This window comes from Hipposideros armiger, unplaced genomic scaffold (genome assembly GCF_001890085.2).
Source record: "Hipposideros armiger isolate ML-2016 unplaced genomic scaffold, ASM189008v1 scaffold_261, whole genome shotgun sequence".
NCBI classification, from domain to species: Eukaryota; Metazoa; Chordata; class Mammalia; order Chiroptera; family Hipposideridae; genus Hipposideros; species Hipposideros armiger.
In genome coordinates, this window is record NW_017731611.1 from 543043 (window position 1) to 569885 (window position 26843).

The 26843-nt window shown below is 45.6% G+C and overlaps 1 protein-coding gene across 3 annotated transcripts in view; it reads right to left on the reverse strand.

Annotated features, from left to right (window-relative positions):
- Positions 1-26843, reverse strand: part of AGBL4 (AGBL carboxypeptidase 4) — a 1130159-nt gene that overhangs the window by 321335 nt on the left and 781981 nt on the right. For all 3 annotated transcript variants that reach the window (XM_019656526.1, XM_019656525.1, XM_019656524.1), the window contains exon 6: positions 2902-2941. In XM_019656526.1, the coding sequence (XP_019512071.1) occupies positions 2902-2941 (40 nt within the window). The remainder of the gene's footprint in view (positions 1-2901; positions 2942-26843) is intronic.

The following is a 26843-nucleotide window of genomic DNA, read 5'->3' on the forward strand; positions in this document are numbered from 1 at the left end:
ATATAAAAGCAAAGAGATGCTGTTTCACATTTATCCTGATGACTGGTAAAAATTTTTAAGTCTGACAATTCCAAGTGTTTGGGAACCAGGGAAATATTATACTTTGGTGTTGGAAGTGTAAATTTGTTTAACCACTTTAGAAAACAATCAGCCATTATGTAGTAAATTTGAAAAGGCATATAATTCGTAATTCCTCTCCTAACTATATGCCCTAGAGACACTCTCACACTTATGTACAAGAAGAGATGCACGAAAATGCTCTTAGCAAGCACTACTTTAGTTGCAGAGCACTGCAAATATCCTAAATTATGATCAATAAGAATGGAGAAATAAATTGTGATCTAATAATATGTGGAATACTATATAGCAGTTAAAACGAATGAACCAGAACTACATGTCTCTACATGAATGAATCACTGTAATACAATAATGAGTAGGGGAAAACTCACAGAGTAACATTTATAGTGTGACACCATTTATAGAAATTATAAAATAACATCAGTTATATTTTTGGATACATAAATATGAAGAACCATCAAAATCATTACAGCAGTTACCTATAGGGCAAAGGGAGAGAGATGCGATCACATAGAAGTAGAAGTCTAAATTAGATTTATAATTTTCTTTTTAATAGTAGACTCTAGCATAAATAGCACAATGTTAATCTGATAAAGCCAAGGTGTTTGGGGGGAGGCAGTAAATGGCTGTTCATTATTTCTACTCTTTTCTGTGTATATGAACTTATTCACAATAAACAAAATAAGAGTTTAAAGGAGATAACACAAATTGTTAAGGCTTCCAAATTCCCAACCAGCACTTTGGAAGGCTCTTAGTCTATGAGGAATGGCAGCATCAGACTGCAGATGAGCCAGTACCTCCCACTGGCAGCCCCAGAGAGGGAGGACGCCCACTGTTAGCTGCTGCAGCTTTTGGTGAGGTGGGAATCAGGACAGCTTTAAAAGTAAAAGACAGCTAATAACAATAGAGGAAAGTGCTTTTCACATGGAATAGTTGTCCAGGTAACACATGGTGTAACGGTGCTTTCTAACCTTTCCAAGTCATGGCACACACGGATAATATTTGCCTGGCACACTGGAATAGAGGCTACCTGCCACCTTAGGGGCTCCAGCTGCCTCTGAGAGCTGAGTGCAGCAACACCTCACAAGTGTAGCCTCCTTACAGTATACCAGTGTGCCATAATATGCATATTTGTTTCTTTTCTAAAAGTAGGGAAAATTACAAACTCTCCCAAACTCTGGCAGCACTTAGCATTTTGCAATTCCATAGCTGCTGCACTGAGTGCACTGAGAGTCATAACTATTTTTGCTTGAATTTGTGCAGTAGCAGTTAGGAACAGGCAGAGATAGCACAAAAGGAATGTGGTTAACAGGGCCTGCAGGTTTTCTTCTAAAGCAACAGAAAACAGATCAAGAACCCTCTCCAATTCATACTTCGGCATCATATCAGAGTGTGACCAAATAAGATGGATATGGAAGCAGGTAATCTGGGTGAGCACATGTGGAGTAGAACAGGGCACTACTGCAAAGGAGAGCAACCACACAGGACAGAACAAAGATGATCCCTACCAATTATAACCCCCACCAGCACTCCGGTGAGGAGAAATTGGTAGGTCACACAACTGAGCCGCTCCACTTATATTAGCTCATGATTTGGACTTTCGATACACTAAACATAACTCATTCTATGTAGCAGATTACACAATTTTCAAACTAACTCATCTTTGTTCTAAAGCCCCAAATTCAAAAAGCTCTATCAGGTAGAAATATAGTAATCACCTGAGCTGCATGGATCCAACTTCCATTTGCAGTCATTGTTTTATACCTCAGTTACAGAGACCAGATAAGTAGCCTTGGTGCTAGGAAGCGCCTGCAGAGGGCAACTTCCCAGTCGCCTTGGAAGCGAGACGGCTGGCCCTGGGATACAGCATAAGCTTGACGGAAGGCAGGGATGATATGGAACGGCCCTCCCGGTTACTAAGATACTAAAACACATCATGTTTATTGGCAATTAAAAACCCTTAGAGCCCACCAACCCTGCCATGTGACCCTCTGCCACATTAGCCCCTCCCCGAGGACCCCATCTTCCCAAAGTCCAGTAACCGAAGTATAAAGCCGCACACAGCAGGGCGCCACCAGGGCTGTTCAGTATTTGGGCTATCGCCGATGGATGAAGATGAATCACTGTGCCCACCCTTGAATGCTCATTAGCCCTGCTGGCACCATCATCTCCTCGGATTCCAACACAGAACAGCATCTCTTGGCCAGTTTTGCCTCAAGTTTTCAAAACAACATAAAGTACCTTTCTGGCAAAACTAAACTAACCGCGCAACCTATCTCAAGGCTCAGTGCCAGGCCTTGGGGAAAGGAAGGCCCTTTTAACCCCATGGCCACAGCTTTGTTGGAGGACTTGACTGTCCCCTCAGGGTGGGAGACAAGCATCATCCTGACACTCGGCACAGAAGACCGAACCTGGTCCGTTTCCCATCCTCATGAGCCATCCTGCCTTCATTCCAGGCCACCTACAGGCAGCTCCCCCATTCCCCAGGAATTTAAAACTTATTTCTCAGGGGACCAGGATGCTTCCTTGACACTCGAATCCATCAAGTGATTTGGTGACAACTTGACCCTGGAATAGGCAGCGACGTCAGAGCATCAGCCTTGCCGTCTGAAGAATTAAGAGGAAGCAGCAAAGGCTGGGAGGGAGAAAAGAAACCGCCAGCAGGTCAGAGGATACGGGGAGAAGGGTCGTTCACGGTGCAAAAGAGCTCTGCTGTTCATTCTGGGAGTCAGAGAAGGGCAGGGATTGCATTTGCATAGGCAACCAGGCGTCACTCTGGGAAATAAGGGGACAGCCAAAGTGGCAAAGGCCACAACGACTCACCGGGGCTGGTTATGGTCAGGAGGTCAAGCTTCCGCTGTTGCTGCAAAAGAAAACACATTGTAAGAGCACTGATTTGAGTTGGAGCCGAACTTGTGCTTAGCAGGTCAGGGAGGACATCGGACAGGAATGTTCAGACACCAGTGCAGGGTCCACGGTGGGCAAGCTGGCGCTCACTCACAATCCTGCAGAGGGACAACGGGAACGGTGGCCTTTTTGTTTGCCCTTGGGTGGTCAGAACTGAGAGGGTCTCAGACATCTTTCAGTCAAACTTATATTATATTAGGGAAAAGCCACCGGCTCATTCGTCTGTACCACATGGCCTCAGATCTTCCTCTGCTCACACTGGCTGCACTGAGTGTCTGATATCCTGGCAAGCCTCACTGTCTAGGGTCCGTAAGGCACTGTCACCCTCCTGATAGGCCTTTGCAACCAAAATAGTCCTGGGCTGCTTCAGTTCTTGAACGTGCTCAGCAATGTTATGACAATTTCAATTATTGACGATCAAACTATTCCTTCTCCAATTGACTCCTCATCTCTTTGAACCACAAAACATTCAAAGAAAATAATATTTGTGGGGCACACGAGGCCATGCAGATGAGGCTACGTGTTTTCGGAGGCAAGGGGCCTTGGCAGCCCTAAGGGCTGAGGTGATCAGTATTTCGGGCAGCTTGCCCCCCATCACAGCATACCGACAGGACGCTCTGTTCTGGACTGGACCTCACAGGAACCTGAGGGACAGGTGGGCACTGGAGGTGGGGATGGGACAGTGGTGAGCAACGCTCTGAAACACTTCAACCAGGATGCCTTAAGCCCAAGTCGACCTCTTTCTTTTTCCTACACTTGATTTTCCATAAGTAGTCCTGAAAATCTGTATTTTTTTTCCCCCTTAAAAGGCGTCCCAACAAACTCCACTTTGAGAACCACAGCTACAGGCTACCCATCGCAGGAGTCCCTGACTACCTGGTATTTCATCTAATGGATCCCTTGCCGTTTCACCTTACCTGCCTTTCCCTCTTTATCTGCCTCTCTCCAAGAACGGCTTCCTAAAATTTTGCTTACACAGGAAGGGGAAGGCAGCAACATTTTTTCAATACCAACGACAGCCCAGGCGCGCACAGTACCAGGTGCTTTGGTGTGTCATTTCTTTTCATACTCTTGACAATCCTACAAGGTTGTATTGTACAGAGAAGGGGCATGGGGCTCAGAGAGGAGAAGCCATCTGCCCAAGACCACACCTCCATTAAATGGCCGGGCCAGGATTAGAATTCAGTCAGTCTAACCCCGTGTTTCGTGTTGGTGGTGTAATTCTTACAGACCATGTGACCCTGGGTTTATATGAGCTGCCTCTTCCCTTCTCATAGAACTATGGATGTTTAGGGATCAAAGGCCATTGAGTCTGACCTGCTACCAAGACACGGATTCCCTCTGCAATGTCCCCACCAGTTGAACAAACAACTGCTTTTGTTTTGTCTCTTTTCTTGATGGGCAGCTCACGCCTCCTTATAAATTGGATAGCTCTACTGAACAGGGTTAAAAGTTGGTTACTTAAGAAATCACCACCCTTTCTAGCTGCCTCAGAGCATGACAACAGTTTGGATAGGTGAAGATCTGTTTTCTTCTCTCCAGGAAAAATGTTCCCAGTTCCTTTGCCCCTTCCTCCTAAGACCTGGTCTCAAATCTCCTTCCCCTTGTGGTCACCCTAGCCCTCCATTTAACTTTGCTCCGTCCCCGGCAGGCCCTCTTTAAGATCCCTCTAGCCCTTGCCTCAGTGACTTCTCGTCAGCCTAAACGCAGATTGCCTCCGTTCACGGCCCTCTCAGTCACACATCCTTGTTCTCCTGCCAGCTTACGGCTCTTGCCAGTTGACATTTTCAAGCAAACAATGCAATTCCAAGACACCATTGACCTACATCATGAACACACATCTTCGTGCTGGAATGAAACATATACCCACACACATGGGCTGGAAGGAACGCTGGAGCCAGGCCGCCCTCCTCCCGAGCACAGAACCAGGCCCGTGGTACAATTGGCTCAAGCTGCCTGTGCCCAGGCGAGTCTGGGTGGCTCGTCACTTCCTTCATGCACGAGGAAAGGATACAGTGTGTCCTCCTTTTCCATAAGCTTGCCTGTGTGACTGCTATTGGTGAAGAAGGTCTATTTCTCTGCAAAGTGTCTCTTTCCTAATTTTAAGAGCTGTCTCTAAGTGGTGACTCTGTGTTTAGGGTCCACCAGAGAAAAAGGGAAGAAACCTGACAGGAGGCAGACATACCTGGGCTTGTGCCTTGGCCCCTCTGTGTGGCTTTGGGTAACTTACTTTATGTCTGTGGCCTCAAACCTCACACCCCTAAAATGAGTGAGTGAGACTGAAAATACCTTCAGTGACTCTGGGGTCCAATGCAGCCAGGTGCTGTGCTTGTGGTCTCCCTCTTGTGCTGTGGAGTTCCCTGAGAATCCCTGTAGCCAGGACACCGGGGGCTCGAAGGATGGTCAGAATCTAAAAGGGACCAATTTAACCTTTCCTCTCGCATTGCAGTTTTCCATGCATGCATGTCTTCACTAGTTGAGAAGCATCTTAAGGGTCCAGAACATTTCTTATCCAGTCCACGGCTTAGAGTTACCCTCAGAAAGCATTTGCTTCAACTCCACAGAACCGCTCCTGGAATCCACATTACGCTTTCACACCACTGTTTGCGCACACGGGCCTCCCACACCTAATCGCTCGTGGTCTTTGTGGAGGCCCCTCTGCACATCTCGAGACGGCCATGCGCTCTCCTCTGCACACCAGCTCCCAAACCTAACTCCCTCCCCTCCCTTCCTCAGAAGAGAGTAAGTGTTTCACACTTTGTTCTTCCAGGGTGTCTTGTAAAACATGCCTTTTGTATCATGCTCTTAATTGTCTGTTTCCCTCTCTGTTTCTCACAAGGTCCTTACTCAAGGACAAGACATGTCCAGTCATCTGTATGTCTCCAGTTCCCAGCACCAAGGCCTGGACCGAATGTTTGATGTCATCTATAATAGTTCAAATGATTCGACTGCTCTGTTATGCCCTCGGCAATGACGCTTTCAGGTAGGGATTGATGAGCATGGAAAGTAACTCGCCCCTTCCTCGCCAGGACGCCCCCTGCTACGCCTGGGGGTCCTTGCCGTATGATTTTGCCCCCACCATCTCTGCAGACGGCCATGCTGTTCATCCATCTCCATGGGAGGCCTCCCTTCTTTTCTTCCCACCCACAGGGTCACTGTCTCTTCTTGAATCCACAGCTCCTACTGCCTGTGCCACTCCTGTGGTGACCAATTCCGTCTAACCTGGTGACAAGCACATTTAACCTACACTTCACTGACATGTGTGTGCACCACCTAGTGGCCCGAGCAGGTAAGTGTAGGCTATCGTTTTTAACCTGTAGCTCTTGGATGGGATTGCAAAATCCACCTGTTCTATGAGCAATTAAAAACAAAAGTGTGCGCTCAAGAATCACTGTGTAATAATAGTTACCTAAGAGACCGGAACATCCAAATAATTCCCTCAAAGTCCTTCAAAAACGAAAGGAATGAAATGAAGGGAAGTTTTCCATTACTACATAGCCTAGTATAATCATTTTAGATTGCCAGTGGAAATCGTGTGGCATTGGTGAAAATAGGGCACATGATTTGTAGGGTTTGCCCAATAATGTAATCAGTCTTATATAGAAGGGGACATGCTGGACATAAATGTTACCTAATTATTTTAATTAGTTGCCAACTGAGAGATAAGGGCCTTTTATATGGAGATTTATTATCTAACTGCCTGGAAGGCAGACTGTGTCATGTTAGATGGAGGAAATGAGTTCAGTGGTCTAGGCAGGTTTGGGGGGCTGGCAGGGTCTGGGGGCCGAGGGCTGAGCAGCTGGATTGAAATGCTACAGTCCAAGGAAGGCAGGGCTTTCATGCGTCTGGTAGCAGGGGTGGGGTGTGTGTGTGTGTGTGTGTGTGTGTGTGTGTGTGTGTGTGTGTGTGTGTGTGTTACAGGGAATTCCTCCTAAGGTTAAGGAATTCTACACCTAGACAGAGAAAAATATGCTTGGAATTGCACGGACTCTTGAGGAACATGGCTATACCAGGGTCGGGTCAACTAGGAGTTGCTGTGTGGACTCTGGGCTGTGTCTGAGCGCTGCTTTCAGCCTTCCCTGGTAAAAGTGGTGCCCGTGGACACGTAGGAGAATCCCCTTTCTGTGCTTAAGCACCATGTGATGCCTGCTGTGTCATGACTCTGTAAAGACCATTGAGGGGTGGGGGTTCCAAGGTCAACAGGTGCAGTCTGTAAATTTGCTGTCAGCTAGGGATGGCCAGAGCACCTAAATCGGATATTTAAGGGGTTATCTACCAGCATCCCTGCTCCAAGAGTTATCCCTATTCTCCCATGCATCTGGTGGAAGCTGTTTTGTTAATACAATGTCACCCCACCTCTGGTCACAGTTGACTGCCCCAATGGGGGGAAGTACTGAAAGGTGGGCCAATTAGAAACTTTACCCAGGAATTTCGGATCTTTTACTGAGTCTCAATAAAAACTATTGTTGTCTTAAGTTTAAGAACTTATCTTTGACTTTTTTTTTAATAATTGAAAACATATGCTTATTTTTGTCATTGCCCAAATTTTTAGAAAATTCAGAAAGTAAAAATTACTGAAATCCCACCATTGAAAGAGAACCATAGTTGGCATTTTGATGTATTGTCTTGTCATCTTTCTCGCTTGTGTATATTTAATGAGTTCATATTTATATATAAAAAACAAAGTATGTTTTAATCTTGTACAACATTGCTATTTATTTTTTTTTGTCCTGGGCTAAGTCTTTGTTTTGAAGCACAAGGCTGTAAGTCACATATATTTATTGTCATAACTGATATGTTTGCTCTTATCACTGTGATTTTGTTGCTGGCCCTTTCTTTCAAGGAAGTTGACATTAATTGTCAAGACATCAGATGGATACCACTTGGTTATTTTGTCACAAGGAGGCAGTTTGAAAGGCCCAGCTACTGTCGACAAAGTTGTCTGAATCTGGGGAAGTCTCTTCCAGGCAATATCCAAGCTGGAAGATACTCTTCTTCATATATGAAACCTCTCTGACTGCAGTGACAGAAAGCACTTTGCAGAAAGAGCTCCAGACTCAAAATCAGAAAGATAAATGTGTGAAGACTGATTCTGTCATCGCTGAGCTATGTCATCCTAGGCATGTTACTTAAGCTAGCTGGCGATTAGGTGCTCTGTCAGTTAAAAGCAGTGCAGACCAACCTCCAGGAGCCTAACAGGAAGGGGGAGCTGAGAGCAAGAGGAAAAACTGCTCTGAACAGGGGGAGCCAGACTGAGTGGGGGGCAGGCTGCCGGAGCGCCGGGCTTTCTAAGTGCAGGCTCCAGCCAGCTCGGCCCCACCTCCGGCTGAGACTGGGTTTCTCACCATCTGGCGCCTAGCACTTTGCAACAGCATCTTAACTGGTTTCCCTGCTTCTAGTGCTGCGTCCTCCAGTTCATCCACGCTGCAGCTGGAGTGAGATTTCTACAGTGCACATCTAAAACCTCCTCAGGGCCTCACAGGATGAAGTCTAACCCTTTAGCTACTATTAGAGGACTTCCACGACCCACCCTCTATCTCCTGTTCTCTCAGGCTCTGAGCTTCAGCCACCATGAACCACGTCCAGTTCCCCAAATGTGCTGTGCTCTCATCTCTAGGCCTTTGCACATGTTGTTCCCTCTTCTTGGCACAACAATCCTGCACCCAACCCACTCTGCCTGGCTAATTCCTACTTGTTATTCAGCTCCCAGCTCGGGCTGCCTCTTCTGTCAAGGCTGGACTGGATCTTGTCCTCGTCCCCCTGACCTCCCCATCAGGCACCATCTTACTGCAGTTCCGTGCCCTGTTTGTTCCTCCGTCCTCCCCGCCGGTTTTGTGAGCTCCCTGAGAGCAGGGGCTGTGTCGTCAGCACTTCCCTCAGGGACTAGCCCAATGCCTGACCAACATGATGCTCAATAAAGATCTGCTGATCACCTGTTAGATGACAACTGGACAGGGTCCTGCTGAATTGGCCACCAGAAGAGGTTTAGCTTGCTGCTCCCCACAATGCACACACATAACCCCCGTAATTTTTCACAAAACCCTTTCTGTTTCTGCTTTGGGCACCTAAGGATTAGGCCACAGAGAATATGGCCTTGTTCATCTGGGTGGGTAATTATGAGGCTGTGGTTAAAAATGGACTTTTCATTTTGGTCACGAACTGCATCGCAATTACTTCTCAGAATAAGAAAGGGACGTGGTGTTCTGGGAGTGCAGGGGCTGGCTTGATGTGTAGAGTTCTGCGTGGTAGAAGAGAATAGTCACTGATTATGTGTTCTGTTTTGCTTTCTGCATTTCAGGCAGGATAGCTATTTGGGGAAAAGTCAGTCTTTCATGGCACGGAGTGGAGATGATTTCAACAAGAGCACCAGTTATCCTGTGCGTTGTCCTGCCACTCCTGAAGCCAGCCATCACGGGAAGGGCCTGAGGGTCCACGCCCTCCAGAAACGGGAGTCACAGGGCCACACGCACACATTCGGGTCCAAGGCTCGGGCCCCTCCTTTCCTGCAGCCCCTCCACTGCTGAGTTCCTCCCCTCCCTCAGCCACACTCATTTTCCAGGCATCTCGGGATCTCACGCCCCCTCCCTGCCCTGCCCCAAGCATAGCCTGTTCCTCAGAAAACACTTCAGGTGGCGCTGACCTCTCTCTAAACTCAGTACTTTGATCTTACTCCCATCTAGCCCCCTCACTGCCTGCAGCATTGATCATTCTAAAATTAATTTTGCTCCTTTGTTAGAAGCAGTTAATGATCCCCATTGCGTTTCTGATAAAGACTAGATTTCTTAGCTTGATATTCAAGGAGGGTGTGGAATATCTACGAGTTTCATGTGCTATTTGAAAACGCAGTTTTTAGCATTTTAATATAACCTCGTATTTGGAAAACAAAAAAAAAGTTACCTATTATTTTCAGGACCAAACTGCAGGCAATAAAGGAGGGCTTACTCATGTTAGTCAGCATCATGTGCAGACGACTGACTCTCACCTGGCAGAGGAAGGAGAGGGGGGAGCCAATCGCCTCCGAGAGGACAGGGAGCAGTGACAGTTTGGAAAGCCCTGTCTCGAGGCACTGAGTTCCTGCCCACACCCCTCGGAAGTGGTGTGCCGGCCTGCTGCTTTTAACCTGACCATACAACATGCCACCACCTTCACTGCTCACTCGGTCTTCCTCCCGCCCCTGACACGGGCCTCTTTCCACTTCTGTTCATGCCAAACAGCTGATGTGCAACAGGTTTCCCAGGTAGTACTGTGCCTTGACTCTTTGACTCCTCATTTGTTTATTTGTAATTCAGCAAGTAGCAGTGGAGCATCTGCTCTATGCAGGCATGTAGCTGAGGGTAGGGCAAGAGAGAGAGACAGCTCCTGTCTTCACAGAGGTAGTTAAAGTGGAGTGGAGGAGACGGGCGTATTAAGCAAATAATCACACAATATTAAATCATTGAAACTATGGTAAGTGCTCCAAAGAAAACTATGGGTAAAGGTACTGACCAGGGTTCAAAATATGCTTCCAGACTCACCTGAACCACTGGCTAATGCTGGGGTGCCACCCCCTGCATCTCCCCACTCGATCACCTGCCACGGGAACCTGAGCAGGGGCTGAGGCTCAGCCTTCCTTTGGGGCCCCTACTCCCATCGTGATAATAAAAAATGCACTGGCCTTTTACTTAAGGAGAGAGTGAACATCACTCTAGGCTGAAATAGAATCCCACTACGAGGGGTTAAATTCAGTGGGTAGCACACCAAAGCTGGGGCTGCACATGTGAGATTGCGTCAATATATTTCTCCCGAGTAGTTTCTGCTCCTGTAGCTTCCTGTTATTGGAAAAGCCAGGCAGGCAAGTGACTTTCATCCCCTGGGCCGCTTAAAGGAGCATTTTAGTTGGGCCTCTGGCAGCCTGCACAAACGCAGGGCAAGTGGAAAAGGAGAGGAGCATGTGAAACCGCAAAGATGTCTTGGAAGCAGAATTAACAGCAAGAGTAGCTGCAGCAGCTGCCGTTCGCTGAGCACTTACTATGTGGCAAGCCTCAACACCTTTGGGGGGAAGCATTATATCCCCTTCTACAAATAAAGAAGCTGAGGGTCAATAGGCTAGATTACTTGCTCAAATTCACAGCTGACGTGGAAAAACCTAGATTCAAACGCAACTATTGGCCTCTGAAGCCCATGCTCAGTTAGTCATGAGAAATGAGGAAACAATCTTGGCTGCATCTCAGGTTTCTCGGCAGAGGAGCGGTATGAGCCGTGGTGGGTGACACTGCAGGACGGGAACGGCCTCTGTGCCTAGGACAGAAGCTACAACTTAACTGTGACCTTTTCTACTTTTCCTTTGTGGTGCTCACAGTTTGAAATTCTATATTTACCTGTGTTTATATTTGATTATCGTCATTCCTGTTATAGCAGAAAGGACAGAGTGCTGGCAGAGTGGACTCTGTCTAAATATATGTTAAAAGATCGCATATGGGAACCTGGCACTGGGTAAACAGCTGAAACCCTCACTCCTGCTGGAGAGAAACGACACATCCCCAAACCCCAAATGGTCAGACGGGGGCTTGTGCTGGAGGAGTCTGCCTTCCCCAGCCCTGGAGGAAAGACCTGTGCATGCATCAAGAAACAGGGAGAGATAGGCTGCTCCCATCATGAGCCAGAAGATTTCATGCCAGGACAGATTTTCTTCCCCACCCTCTGCTCCAGTAATAGGAGACCATGTGAGGACCTTCAAGAACAGACATGGCGTCTACAATAATGGTGCAGCTCTAGGCTACAGAGGATGCATCCATGCAGATGCCCGCCCAGAATACCATCTAAGCATTGATTTAATAGCATCTCCCGTTGTAGGTATTACTCTTTCTTTTCTCCCCACTTCTACCTCTCCTCTCTCCATTTCCTACCCCCTAAGCCTCGCCTTCTCCTCCAAGGTCAGCAGCTGAGCATTTTTCATATCTCTGTATTCTCTCTCTACCTGATATCCGACAGGGCATCATGAAGTTTGTTATAGAGATGATGGTTTGGCTTCTTATTAGAGCAAGTTACATGATTGTAAATTCTCTCTTTTAAATATGTTTTAAGTCACTGCTTTTGTTTTTTGTGGAATCAAACTTTAGAGTTCAAAGGACGTGCCTTGTAGGCCTTCAATTTATACTTTACAGCTGTGATTACTCTTCAGCCTTAAGGTCACCAAGAGCCAGCACAAGAGAGGCCATCCCACAACACAGCCTCCTGGGGAATCAGAGCAAGGAGCTTTGGAGATTATCTAGCCCAGCTACGTTATTTCAAGAAGAGTAAACTTAGTCCACAGAGGGGCAAGGAGCTGCTCAGTGTCGCCTGCCACCCTGCTCTGCGCTGTTTGCTTGCATGTCACCTTCGGTAGAGTGGGAAGGAGAAATTGATGTCTCTATCCTAGTGCCTAGAGAAGCACAGATGCCTAGAAAAAACTGTAAGGGAGTAGGGTGAGGGAGTGGGGGCGGGGAGAGAATTTAGTCAGGAGTTTTTTCCCCGGTTCCAGTGCCATGTTGTTGATTCAACTGGTTTTAACCGAGGGGTTATCAATAGGGCTCCTCGAAGAGGTGGTAACTGGAATGGCCCCTATAGGATAGGAACTATTTTACTTTTCCCTGAGAAAGTGGGGCCAGCTTTTAAGACAGAATAGAAGGACAGGAACCTGGATTGGGCCTGAGGCTCTGGGACCCTCTGTTTCGAGGAGCTAATGAGATTGTTTACGCTTGACATTTGGTTCTTAAGACTGTCAGGGTATCTCCCTGAAACACCATATTCTGTTTGCTTCTTTACATATCTGGTTATTTAACATATAACACTAATTCCAAAAAAGAATTTGAAGAAGCTTACAATAAAAGAACGCAGCAAAATAAAAACCATGTAACTAAAGACATGAAGAAAAAAATAAGAATAGGAGAAATCGGACAATGCTAGGTATGAAGTCATAACACACAATTCATATCCGAAGACACTCTGTTCACTTGCTAGAAGTGGGGTGCAAACTTGACTCTCAGTTTTTGGCAACCTTGGCACAGTGGAAAACTCAGTTACAAGATACCCGGTGTCCTAAGGAATAAAACAAGCCCAAACAAATAAAAACCTCAAATAAAGCAGCTGAATTACAGAGTCTCCCCTTTCATGATCTGAGATCTGAGAGGAATCTCTTCGAAAGGCCCTTAGAAACGGTACTTTGAGGTCTAGTGGTGACAGGATTTGGCGGGTTCTGTGGTGTCATGGCCGCAGAGCTGCACTTGAGGCCAGTGGACCTGCCTTCCATGCTGCCCTGAGTAAAGCTCATGGAGCACAGAGAGAGGTGAGAGCACTGGGGACAGGGCAGGAAGCCACGGTCTGTGCTGTGGATAAGAGCAAAGGACAGACCCGGGTACACGTCCTTACTTGTACACTCACGCGTGGTAACGCCCTGGCAGCAATGACTTACCCGCGCTCCCATTTTCACTTTTCTAAAATGGGGATGAAGAGTGTTTAAACCGAATACAACTCCACTCAGAATTTTTATATTACAACAAGCATTACTATGGGAAAAATATAAACTCCACATTTCTTTTTAAAGGTAATATACAAGACTCAAACAGTGAAGTTTCAGATTTTTTGAGAGTATCGAGGTCATTGTCCCCTACTTAGTTGGAAGAATTTGGAGGCTGTGGGTTCTAAAAAGATCATGTTATACTCACACTCAAGTAGGTGCTCAATAAAGTGTTTTTTTCTTTTTTTTCCCATTCTCCTTCAGATTTAGTAAGTGTGTAAAGGCATTCACAGCAGCTCTGCCCAGAACCACAGTGAGGACTGAATGAAATCATGGATCAGAGACATGTGGAAGCCAGAAGCTGTATGTTCTGGGCCCAGCGTCCCCACTTCCTTGCTATATAAGCCAATAATTTATTGGGTTGTTGGAAAAGTCATGACGTATTTTTTCTGTTTTTCGTTGCAAAAATGCGCCACGACTTTTCCGACATCCCAATACCTTCTCTGAACCTGTCTTTACCACCTGCTGGCTAAATGACCATGGGCAAGTCAGTTAGACTCTGAAATGGGTTTAGCAACCCATCTTCTAGTAAAGCACTTAGCTTAGTGTCTGGTACAGAACATCTGGGTAAATGGCACAGAGTCTGATGAGACTTTTATTTTTAATTCCAAGGCTCCTTGTTTGGAAAGCTTCCTTCCCCTTTCTCTACATGTGACTTCTCTCCTACATCAACACCTCCTGGAATCCTCTCCTTCCCAGGCTGGGTTAGCACCTTGCGCTACCCTTGGCCACAGACGTTAGCACCGTGGGTTGCAGCGATCTGTCTGCGTTATCTGTCTGTGAGCGCTTGTGGGCAAGGATGCTGTGTGAGTCACGTTGGTACCTCCAGCTCCTGCCACTGTACTTGGCGCAGAGCAGGCCCTCAGTCATGTTTGCTGAATTTCATGAAACTGTGGAGTTCCTGTGAAAAATATCATGACATTCAGAATAAAACTCTGGCACTGAAAGTGAGGCAACATTAATCTGTGTTCGTGCCCAGCTAGAGTAATGCCTCTGCACGATGCCGCAGCTATATATACTGCAGGAAGTAAAAGTGCCAGGCCAGAAAAGTCTATTTTCTGCATTTGACTGGCTCTCGGGGAAGCTCTATTCCATGTTGATCGACCACGACTTTCCATAAGAAATTGTCAGCTTGATTGTGGGGAAAGAATCCAGATCTAATTGTTCTTTGTAAGCCTGGGACAGAAGGTATTGTTGCTTGAAAAATTGAACTGTCTAAATTAATTTTCCTGAAACAAACATCTTTGCCAAATAAAAGCAATGCACAATAACAACCCGTAATTAAAAGTAAAATGATACCTTTTGTTAAGTAGGGAAAGCAAATGTGTTGGCTATAAAATAAGACCAAAATGTTATTTTCTCGGAACTCCAGAGACACATCTTTAAGTCTGATGAAGTGTCTGTGTGTGTGTGTGTGTGTGTGTGTGTGTGTGTGTGTGTGTTTAGAGTGTGGTGGGGGAGATATCTCTTTCTGTTTTTTGTTTTTTCTTTCTTTTCTTTTCCTTTTAAAAAGCAAATGTCGTTCATCTCTGATTTCTGAACAATGCAACCAGAATATTCTTAAATCCCATTACATTTTTAACAGACAGGAATTGAGAAACTGAGGGGAATTAACAATTATTGAACTGCCCTTGTTTTTTCTTGCCTAATTTTTCTAACCTATTTTTAATTTATATATACATATATACTTATATATATATATATATATATATGTGTGTGTGTGTGTGTGTGTGTATAACTGTTCAATTCTTTCTAAAATAGATTTAAGATGTAAAAAATTTTAAGTGAACATCTACTCTGTAACAAATGCTTTAATTTATGTTTACTCATTTTATCTTCACAACACTTTCATAATGCAGGTATTTCACTCCCATTTTAGAGATGAGGAAACTGATGCTCAAAGAGATTAAGTAAATTGCCTAAAGTCACATAGCCAGTAAGTGATGGAGAGAAGATTTAAACCAAGCTTATGACTATGAAGCCTATGTTCTTAAAAGTACTCTTTCTATAATATATATATATATATATATATCATTAAATAATAGTCATCAGATTAAAATAGAGAAAAATACACACAAAAAAACTCAATGTCTTAATAGCCATTTCCATTTTTCCATGCTTTTTTCTAGTTCCTGTCTAAGTATTCGTGCTTGTAATGCATGATAATAATTGTAGCTAAAAACCAAAGATTTAGTCATGGTATAAATATGATTTTGCTACTTTTTATATTCTGTTATTTTTAGGTTACATTATATCTTAAGAAGTTTTCCAATAGTGTTACATAATCATTGTAAACGTTATTTTAATGAGTTCATAATGTTCCATTTAGTGAAAGTACATAGTTTACTTAAATACAGGATATTTAGCTCTATTATTATTTTGTTATTATAAATGACGTTACAAGAAACATCTTCCTGAATACATTTTTTCCCCTTCATTCTGATTAGATTATTTCTCTGGGATGAATACCCAAGAGTGGAATTAGGTCAGAAAGTATGTATCTTTTTATGACTCTTGATACATATTGCCAAGTTGCTTTCTAGCAGGATCATTCCAATTTATACTCTCATGAATAGTGTGTGAGATAAAGGTTTTACTGCAGCCCTGCCAGCATGGGGGAATTATAACTTTTAAAACATATTTTTTTTGTTAATGTAATTGTTATCATATTGTATCTGACTGCTATTTTCATTGCCTTTTTTTTGTTTGTTTTGTTTTTAAGGTGATTCAGTGGGTTTGAATTCTTTTTCATTATCTTGTTCATTCATTGTATTTCCTATAGCGAGAGCTTATTTTTCATATTTATTTGTCCAGGTTTTAGCTTTGTTTTATTTTAAACTCTTCAGGAGGTAATTCTCTCTCTTGCTCTTGGTTCACTATCTTTGGTGGCACTAGAAATACCCGATTTTGCCCCAAATAAAATGCTTACCCTAAATAAAAGGGCCCTTTTTAAAGCTTCCAGTCAAAGATGGATCCCACTGGAAGTTGGAAATACACATCTAGAGAGTGTCAGTCTAGGCTCACAAGAATGTAAGGATGCCCTGAGCCTCTCCCTGCTCCTTTAATCCCCTTCTAAGAACTGATGATGTCACTTCCCACAGCATGAGATCTGCAGAAGAACAAGGGCACTGACTGGGCCATTGCACAGGAGGTGTGTCTTTTCTCCCATGACACCCCAAGGTTCTATAGAAAAGAGAATAATCCAAAGGCCTCGGCTTGGGAAGGGGTATTCTCATCACCCTCAGACAAAGCCAAGCAGGATCTCCCACCAGGCCTTGAGAAAGGAAGCCATATTGGCGGGCCTCATCTACCAAAGGGCGTTCTCTCAGGACCACAGGCTAAGGTTCCACGCTGGGGCCTACCACTTTCAAGTATTTTCTCTGTGTGTTTTGTTTTTTGTTTGGGGGGCTTTGGGGGGCTTTTGTGGATATGTTTCCTTCCGAGAATTTAAGGAAAAGGTTTGTTTTAGGTTAGGATTTATGTGTTCTGGACCCTGAGCTGTAGCCATTGACTCCTATCTATAAATATCATTGGGCTCCTTTTTTTTTTTTTGACAGAAAAAGAACTTTTATTCAATATCTATTTTCTGAAACTAAAAGAGAGAGACAAGAATAGACTTAAAAGAAAATAGATGATTAGTAATTAAGCAATGTCAACTTTTTTTCTGATGAGGATAATTCAGTGATGTTAAATCCTTTCCAAATCCCTGGTTATGGTCCTAAAACCAAGACTTTTTTGATGGAACTGATATTAAGGGAAGTAAGACCTTTTGTGCATTCAACTCACAGTTGTAGAACTTGCAGTCATTGGCATGAGTAGCTTAAAAGAGGAAATAAAGAAGCTTTCAACTAAATCCAAAAGTACAGTCATTTTTTTTTCTACTGCTGTGATTTTAAAAAGCCTCTTCATAGCCATCAAGAATGAATTGACAACTATTTTAAAAGATTAAAGAAAGGTAGATGTCTGCAAACAATTCCCCTCCAGTAGCCCAGAAGTCTGTATTACCTGCATCTCTTCCTGCTGTGCTTCCAACTCCTTTTCCATGTTCAAGTCCTAAGACAGGATTCTCTTCTCGACTCTCTAATGGAAGCTTCAGTGCACCATCACACACCAGCTCCAGAGGCTCAGTGCATACAATTTCGTTTCTATTGCAAATTGGCCTTAAACGGGAGAGTGTTACTGTTGAAGCCTAGTAACTATCTTTATCTGCTGTCATGGGCTCCTCATTTTGATACCTCCAGAGGGCAGCCGTCACTCAATCAGCCATGTATGCACATTGCTTAGCACCTACTGTGTACATAGCTCTGTGCTAAGCCCTGAGGAAGGATGGGAAGTGGGCAGAGATAAGCACTTTACCTGGGCCAGGTGTTTTGTTTACATTGGCTTACATAAGCCCAACAATATATGAGATATACTTCATAATTCTATTTTATAGAGGAAGAAACTGAGTTTCAAAGATGCAAAGGAATTTCTCTATGATCACACTATATATTTATCACATCCTATGAGTTGGTCTCTCTGCCTCTAGTTTCACTGCCCTCAACATGTTCTTCACCCTGCAGCCAGAGTGAAATTTCAAAAATGCAAATCTGACACGCTGCTTCCCCTCTTTAAAGATTCCCGCTGACAAGCTCATGCCTAAACCACCTAGTGTGCTCACTGCTCTGCCTGCCTCTGCAGCTCTGTGCTGGCCACCGCTCCCCTGTGGTCCCGGCTCCAGCCAGGCTGATCCCCTTCAGCCCCAGTCCATCAGCTTGCCTCCGGCCTCCATGTCTTCTCATCTGCTGTTCCTTGCCTGCCACATCCTCCCTGTCACAATCTTTCCTTGTTTAGTGACTTCTCTCCTCTTTCAAATCTCAGTTTAAAGGTTACTTCCACCGTTAAGCCTTACCTGACCTCCCCAGACTGGTTTAGATGCTAGTCTTCTGTGCTTGTACCACCCACCCATCCCCCACAACCCTGAATCACAGCACTTTAGCGACCATCCTATAGTTGTCTTGTCTGCTTATTTTCTCATTCAACTGTGAGCTCCTTAAAGGCAAACAGTCTCATTTACCATTGTAGCTCCAGCATGTCATCACAGTGCATGGCACAGAATAGATGTCTGCTGTAGACTGAATGTTTGTGTTTCCCCCAAATTCATATGTTGAAAACTAATCCCCAGTGTGATGGTATTTGGATGTGGGGCCTTTGGGAGGAGACTGGGTCATGAGGGTGAACCCTTTGTGAATGGGATTAGTGCCCGTATAAAACAGGTTTCACCCCTTCTGCTGTGTGAGGACACGGCAAGAAGATGACCATCTATGAACCAGACTTTTGTCAGATACTAAATATGACTGCACCTTGATCTTGGACTTCCAGTCTCCTAAACTGTGAGAAATAAATTTCTGTTGTTTAATAAGCCAGTCGGTTTATGGTATTTTGTTATTGCAGCCCAAACAGACTAAGGCAATGCTGTATAAATACATTTGAATAAATTAATAAATGAGCAGAATCAGAAGTGACTCCAGAGCTAGCAAACAGACTGCAATCCAGGAGGTCAGGGGGTTTTTGATTGCTCTTTTTTGCAGTTACTTTGAGTTACTAGATGTTCCTGTTTAGCATTCATTGGACAACCGGTGAAATAAATAGTAAAAAGTTTGATCACCAGTAAAAAAATAGGCATGAATTATTTGTAGCCGATCAAGCCTCAGTTTTCTCAGCTATCATCCCCCAGAGGCCTCTGGCCCCAGGCCACCTACCACGATTCTGGGAGGGCCAGGAATGGGCTTTGCAATCACTCTGGCTTGATTTCTGGCTCTGCCTTTTTTCTAGCTCTAGCTTTCCAGCAGCTACCATTGAGCAAATGCCTATCATGTGCCAGGCACTGTACTTTGTGCTTTATTTCTCTTACCTCAAATCTCTAATTCTTGTAAAAAAAAAACACCAAAAACGTAAAACGAAAGCATCACCCTTCTCATACAAGGAGGAAACCAAACCTCAATGAGTTTCAATTACTTTTCTAAGAAGCCTGGGGATTCAAACCCAGGTCTCACTGATTCCAGAGTCCATGCTCTTTATTACATCACACTTCCCTGCTCCTAATAGCCTTCTAGCTATGAGTACACAGTAGGTGAATAAGAAAATATAATGAATTATTTGCGTTCTTCTTTGAAGCGCTGCAGTTTCTCTGAATCAAACCTTTTCTTCCCTGAGCTAGCTCCTATGTGTGGGCAGATGGCAGATGGTGACAATTGTCCACTGCTTCTCTGAATATCACATTTGTATCCTATTCAAAAACACATTTACAAAAAGATGTGTCTGTGGAGATAGATGGCGCACAGAATAGAGGACATGCCTTTCTTCATCTGGCTATTATGTCCCTAAATGTGTCAATATTTTTCTTCTGCAAGTGGAACACTACATTGGATTCCCTCTTGTCTCTGCTTCAATGGCTTTGTAATTACCAGGCAAGCAAGAATTCGGCAGCTGGCCCCCTACAGGGAGAGCACTGGCTCCAGTACTTACACTACTTGAAAGAAAAAAGAGCTCCTTGTGTTGAGATGGGTGTATCAATGGCTTTTGTCACCAGGGTGTGTGTGTGTGTGTGTGTGTGTGTGTGTGTGTGTGTAGAGAGGGAAGGTAAGAAAGAGTACAGTACGTGTGTAAGCAGGGACAAGAAGGAGGAGAGAGGGGGAAGTGGGGAGGACACACATGTAAAACAAAACCAACAACAAAACAGGGGAAAGGAAAGTGAGAATGAAGAGCCAGCTCTCTGAAACTCATCTGAGCGAGCACTGGGAGACTCTAAGAGATCATCTAGTTCAAGGTCAGCAAGCTGGCACCCTGCAGCCCTGCCAGCCAAATCAAGCCTGCTGCCTGTTTCTAGCCCACAGCGAATTGCAGTTCATATATTTGTAAATGACTGAAAATACCTAAAAACAATACTTTGCGATGTGAAAATTATATGAAATTTCAATTTCAGTGCCCATAAATAAAGTTTTATTGAAATGCAACCACGCCCGTTCATTCACATACTATCTACTCGTATGCCTGCCTTTGTGCTGCCAAGGTGCAGCTGAGTAGTTGAGACAGGGGTTGTTTGGCTTGGAAAGCCTAAAATATTTACTCTGTTGCCCTTTACAGAAAAAGGTTGCCGATTTCCTGATTTAGTGCAAACTCCAGACCCCACGGCCATCTTGTTATATGCACGTGATTCAGATCTGTCTCTGAGGCCCAGCACAGGGCCCAGAGCAAAGCGAAGACGCAGAGGCCCTTACTCAAAGAGCAGGCTTAAAGCGCCATGAAGGGTGGTAACATAAAAAAAGCCCTTTCCTCTCATCTGCTGTTTCTCTTTCAAATTACCATGGTAATTTTAATTTGCTATTTAAGATTGTGCTCCCTTGGGCACAGGGACAGTAGCGGAGTGAGTGTAGGCCAGCATCAGTGTCCTGGGGCACCTCTCTGAGGCTGGGTGCATAGTGTGTATGGCCTACTGGCTGCTGGGAACCCTCTCTCTCCTCCACCCCTACCCCAGCTGCCAGCTGGGGGCAGGGGGATCAAGTCAGACATTTCCCTGCCCCATGAGCTGGCTGCCCCAATCCACAGCAAATGGCAACTTCCAAGGGTATGACAACTCTCACAGTGGGGTAAGCTATGCACCTGGATGCAGGTGAGCAAGAGGCTTGCCCCTGCTGGGCTGTCTACTGAACATACCCTGGCATTGCCATCCCGGGAAGGGGCAGGCTGAGTGGGGCCCAGAGTCCAGCCTGAGGGGGCATGGAGGTGGTGGGAGGCACCAGGCTCCAAGCTTCTGGTGCATGCTCTGTTTCGTCATTTTGACTTATAAAATACAAATACCCAGGAAGCTGGCCCATGCCACACTAGGGCTTGGGGGGCTGTGTTTTATGAACGTTTTTAGATGATACAGTATGGCGTGGCAGAACAGTACCTGGATGCTCAGCTCTACCCCTTCCCAACTCAGAACCATTGTTTCTTCCCTGTAAACTATGTATCTCTTTAAGGGTTAAAATGTGATCCTAGGGAGTAACAATGCTCTAAAGCTTGCAGTTAGCTTCCTGCTTATCTGGGCGCATCCGCAGGCAGCTTAGTCAATCACAGATTCTCACTGGCACCACCATATGAGCTTCCATTCTCATTGCCTGGTTCCGGGATATTCTGAGGTTTCAGGATGGTGAGGGAAACCAGCCTATGCACCGTTAGCTCCCACCAAAGTCAGCAGATAAATGTGCGATGCCAGAGGAGCGCTGTGGGGCCCCACCGACGAAAGCAGTTAAGTCCAAATGAGGCGTCATGGAGAGTTTCCTGAGGAGAAGGAAGGCCTTGCTTCTTGTAGGATGGGTGGGATTTCTGTAGGTGAAGAAGAGGGAAATGGGGCTTGGGGACCCCAGTAGCGGCTTTGGCATGTGCAAAGGCTCAGAGATGAGAAAGCACACATGCACCTAGGGAGCGGCGAACATCCCAGCATGACTGGAGGCCAGAGGACAAAGAAGGGTACGTGGGAGATGCTCCTGAAAGGCTTGAGGGCGTAATGTAGAGTCTCCTCTGCCCCTCTTAGGAGTTTGCATTTCATTCTTGAGGCCGCTGAAAGCCACTGAAGAGTTCAGTGATGCAGAGAGACAACTTGCTAATGTATGCCTTTGGCCATGAACGCACCTGTTCATAGGGGGTGAGAATGGCTCAGTGCTGCCTGTCCCCACTGGAGCAGTAAGCACAGGACAGGGAAGAGGGAAATTAGGTCTGCAGAGTCTACCATGGACCAAATCTATGTCAGGAGCTTTGTACCCACATCGCGACCACCCTCTCTTACAGGTGGGAACGGGGGCTCAAGGAGGTGAGGGGCCGCTCTGCAAACCACACAGCTAACAAGGAGGCAGAGCCAGGCCCTCGTCCCGGGTGTACCTACACCCTGGTCCAACCCCTACTGATGCTGCTGCCCGCTTTTCAAGAACCCCAAGTGAGCAGCCCGGAGCCACCCATTGCCCGTGACGAGCAGCAGCCCTTATGTAAAAAGGCTTCTCCTGAACTTTCAGGTAGAAGTGGCCATTCCTTTCATTTTGGCCCAGTTGGCCCTATTTTTATTGACACTGCCAAGTATCTGAGACCATGGGCACCTCAGGGGCCCATCTCCTCTCTGTGTTGCCATGTCTGGCACAGGCCTGGCGCAGAGTAGGTGATCGCTCCCAGCTTGCAGAATGAGTGAGCAAATTGAAGACCAGACTAACTCGTGAATTAAAGACCTCCCTAATTCATCTCCGGCTCCATGACCCTTCTAACTAGGAGCCAAAGCAGCCCTTGCAGTTTTCAGGAGGAGGCGTGCGGGGGCTGGGGGCTGTGTGGGTGATGCACAGTTCTAGCATTAGGACCAAATTTACAGCACATAGTGCCCATAGACAGCACAAGCTACTCAGTAAGGCTAATTTGTGTTCGCACCAGAGCTGTCCAAGCCCCCAGAGCCCAGAGCTCTTTACTATTCCAAAATGATTAAAAGCATCACACAAACCCGTATTTTCCATTTTTATTAAAAGCACTAAAGCGGGCAGTGCTTTCCGCATGTCAACGCGGAGCCACTTCCGGACCAGGGAGCAGGGGAGGCAGTCTCCTCCACGCCCCGCCCCGGGTGCTCTTCGGCCTCTAAGCCTCACGGTCCTTCTCTCCAGCACGGGAGGCTGCCTGCTCCTCCCCACACCAGGGCCTTTGCTTAGGCTCTTTTCATCAGAGGCGCAGCTCTGCTTGACATCTCACAAACTCACGCCATCCTGGCTCCTGAGCCTGATAGCAAAGGCCCTTCACAGAATGGTGCCGACTTTCCTTTCCACTCACAAGTCCTGTCTTTCTGACAGAGGCTGTCATGTTCTCAACATACCCAAGTTTTGTTTGTTATGTTTTTCCCCCCCCCTCACTCTTCTAAGCCTTTGCTTATGATGTCCCTGGGTCTAGAATGACTTTCCTTCCTTTCTCCAAATGGAAAATAGCTGTTCCTATCATGTGAGATCTAACTCAGTTTTCATCTCTCCTCTGAAGGATTGCTGGGGTTCCTAAGGCCCTGTTAGTGATGCCTCTTCTCAAACATAAGTGCAGTCAAGTACGCCCCGTACTGGATTGTATATGCTTATGCGTCTGTCTCTCCCACGTGAACTGCAAGCACAGAGCCTGGCACAGAGTAGGTAAATGAGTGATTATAATCCCCAACTTCCAACTGTGTGTCCCAACAGAGACGACACTGCAATGTGGTAAGGAAACTTACTAACCTAAGCTGATGGCCTGCTTATTAATACTTCACTGTGAAAGCAAGCTGAAGAACAGGAGAGCCCAATGCCGCACCCACTCACGTAGTTGCTGCCACACTCACGTTTTCTACCTTTCCTCAGGTCACTATGGAGACACTTCCCCTGCCCCTACCTATGGCCACCCCTCTGCGTGCTCACTTCCCTGCTAGGTCCCTCCCCTTCTCACCTACTCACGGACATCACTCCACACAGTTTTGCCTGTCTTTTCTGCATCACCAAAAGTTTCTAGCTCATTGGATCATTCTCAACAGCCTCAAAAGTATGCTGTTATTCCATCCATTATAAAAAATAATAATAAACAAGGCTTTAGGCTCCACTTCCTTTTTCTATTACTACTTTACTTTTCTCCTTTCTGTGAAACAGCTGTCTGTCTATACCACTGTCTCTGATTCCTCATCACCCCTTCCCTCTTGGATTCATTCCAGTGAGGCTTTTGCCGCTGCCACACCACTGACACTGCCCCTCCTGTCAAGGTCTCTGTGACCTCTGTGCTAAACCCAATGGTTGGTTCTCAGTGCTCATCAGACCCGACACATCAGCAGCACGTGATCCCTCCTCCCTGTCCCGCTGCTCTAAAGCTTGGCTTCCGGGATGCCATGCTCTCCTAGTCTCCCCCTATTTCCTCCTATGACCCCTTTGCTGGCTCCTCTTCTCCCAGGCTTTTTAACCTCAGTCTTTGAAGCTCTTCTCTTCTCAAGCTACACTCACTCTTTCAGCGATCTCCCTCAATTTAACAGATTCCAAAATTTATCTCGAGCACTGATTTTTCCTTTAAACTCTAGACTTATACCAAACTGTATCTTCATGATCTCCATGTGAGTGTTTAACAGGCATCTCAGCTTTAACCCTCTAAGACCAAACCCCTAATTCCCTTCTCCAAATCTGTTCTACTCATGGTGTCTTTCTATTCATGTAAGGAGACTCCATAACTCCATCCTCCCCAATGTTCAATTAAAAAAACTTGGCGATATTTTTGACAACATTCTTTCTTCCATGTCCCCTATTTAATCTTCGTCTTCAGAATATTCAAATTCTGGCCACCTCTCCATGGCCCCTGCCACCACAGTGTTTCACCTGGATTATTACAATAGCTTGTTAACTGGTGTTCCTGCTTCAACTCTTGCCACACACTGCCCTTTTAAGATTATTCTAAAAACATTAGATTATGGTAAAACAAGGTAAGTCAGCTCAAAAGCTTTAGATGACTGCCATTTCACCATAGTAAAATCCAGTTAAAAGATCTGATGAGGGCCGGCTGAGTGGCTCAGTTGGTTAAGAGCTCACTCAAGAATGCGAGCTCTGAGCAACAGGGTTGCTGGTTTGATTCCCAGCCCGAGCTCAGCTGCCACTGAGCTGCCAACAGGTGGCAGGACGGCTCAGCTGAAGAAAAAAAGAAAAAGAAAAAGATCTGATGCTTTATTACCCACTGGTCTCATCGCCTACTTCCCTCCCTCTCAGTCACTGCATGTCAACCACTGGCTTCCCTGCTGCTCTTGGGACACACCAGCCATGGTCCACTCTAAAGGCTGTTGTTCCCTTTGACGAAAGCACTTTCCCCCAAATATCCACCTATTGCTTCCAGACTTCCTTCCCAGGGATGCTCTTCCTGACTAGCCTATTTAAAATTCCATTCCACTCCTTTCCCTGCACCCCTGTCCACACTCCCTCTACACTCCTTACTTCCATCTATTGCCTTACTTTCCTCCCTAGCATTTGAGAGTGACCACTATCCTGGTTTATGCCTCTTTACCCAGTATCCTGGTTTGGACAATAGCTTAAATGATCACTTCACTTTCCATCACCTAGTACACTAAATACTTTACTTGTTTGTTTTGCTTACATATGTTCCCCCTTTTAGCATATAAGCTCTATGGAGTTAGGGAGTTTTATATGTTTTATTCCTTACTTGATCTCTGATACCGAGAACAGTGCCCAGCACATGGCAGGCAGGTGCTCAATAAATATTTGAGGCATGAAAACATTTACATTTCACAAATAATGACAGAGGCAGCTACACCGCTGCTTGAAAAAGACTAGGTCTTGGCCTCAGCCTCAGGGTGATGGTCAGAACCGAGGCCAGGGAACCTATTTTATTTCCAGGCCCTGTTAACCCTCCAACCATCAACAAAGAAGTCACAGTGACTCAAGGATTCAGAAGAGGAAGATCAGCGTGTAAAGTTCATGCCATCAGGAATCTTAGAATGTGATTGATCAGCCTCATAGCAAGGAGGGAGAGCTTGGGGCAGCCCCATGGCACAAAGACAGCCATTCTTCACATGAAGGCACTTTTCACAAGATTCTCCAACCCTGCCCCCTGCCAAGGCGTAATAACTGTGTTCAGTGTCATGAAGAAGAAAACACACATTAGCCAGGCGGCAGGTTTCGGACGCATGCCTGTGACATTATCTCTAATCACACAGAGTCTATTTCATATCCGCCTTTTTGTGGGCTTTACGACTTATACTTATTGCCAGCAGGGGGAAAAAAAAGGTAGGAAAATGTTGGAAGGGAGGGGTATAGGTAGAAGGGGAAATTCTTTCTGATAGCAATAAATGTGTGAAAAAGATAGGTCACAGCTTATTAAAAGATATTAGAAACTGTATTTGGAATAAAGCTAAGAAAAATGAATTGTACATGAGACTGTGCAGTCAGGGAGCTTTTCTAAGGCTTTCAGGTCGTCTCACTACACTGTGTGTCTGACACTGGAAAGAAGGGGTGGGAAGTTATGAAACGTGTCAGAGTTAGACAGTTCATAAACCCATACAGGAATTAGAAGGCCCTCTGAGGTTAATGAGCTGAATTCCATTTTATAAAAGAGGGGAAGGACCTACAGGACAAGGGCTCCCGTCCGGGCCTCCCGATTCAGAACGGCTGATTCTTCCACAGAAGGCAGAAGGCAGCAGCAGCAGGGAGCTCCTTTCTGCATCATTTGCCCTGGGTCTGGGAGTGGGAGGAGTTTCCTCCACACTTGGCACTGGGACCAGGAGGATGGCAGAGTTCGGAGAACATCATGGGGCTGACACAGGAAACCCTTG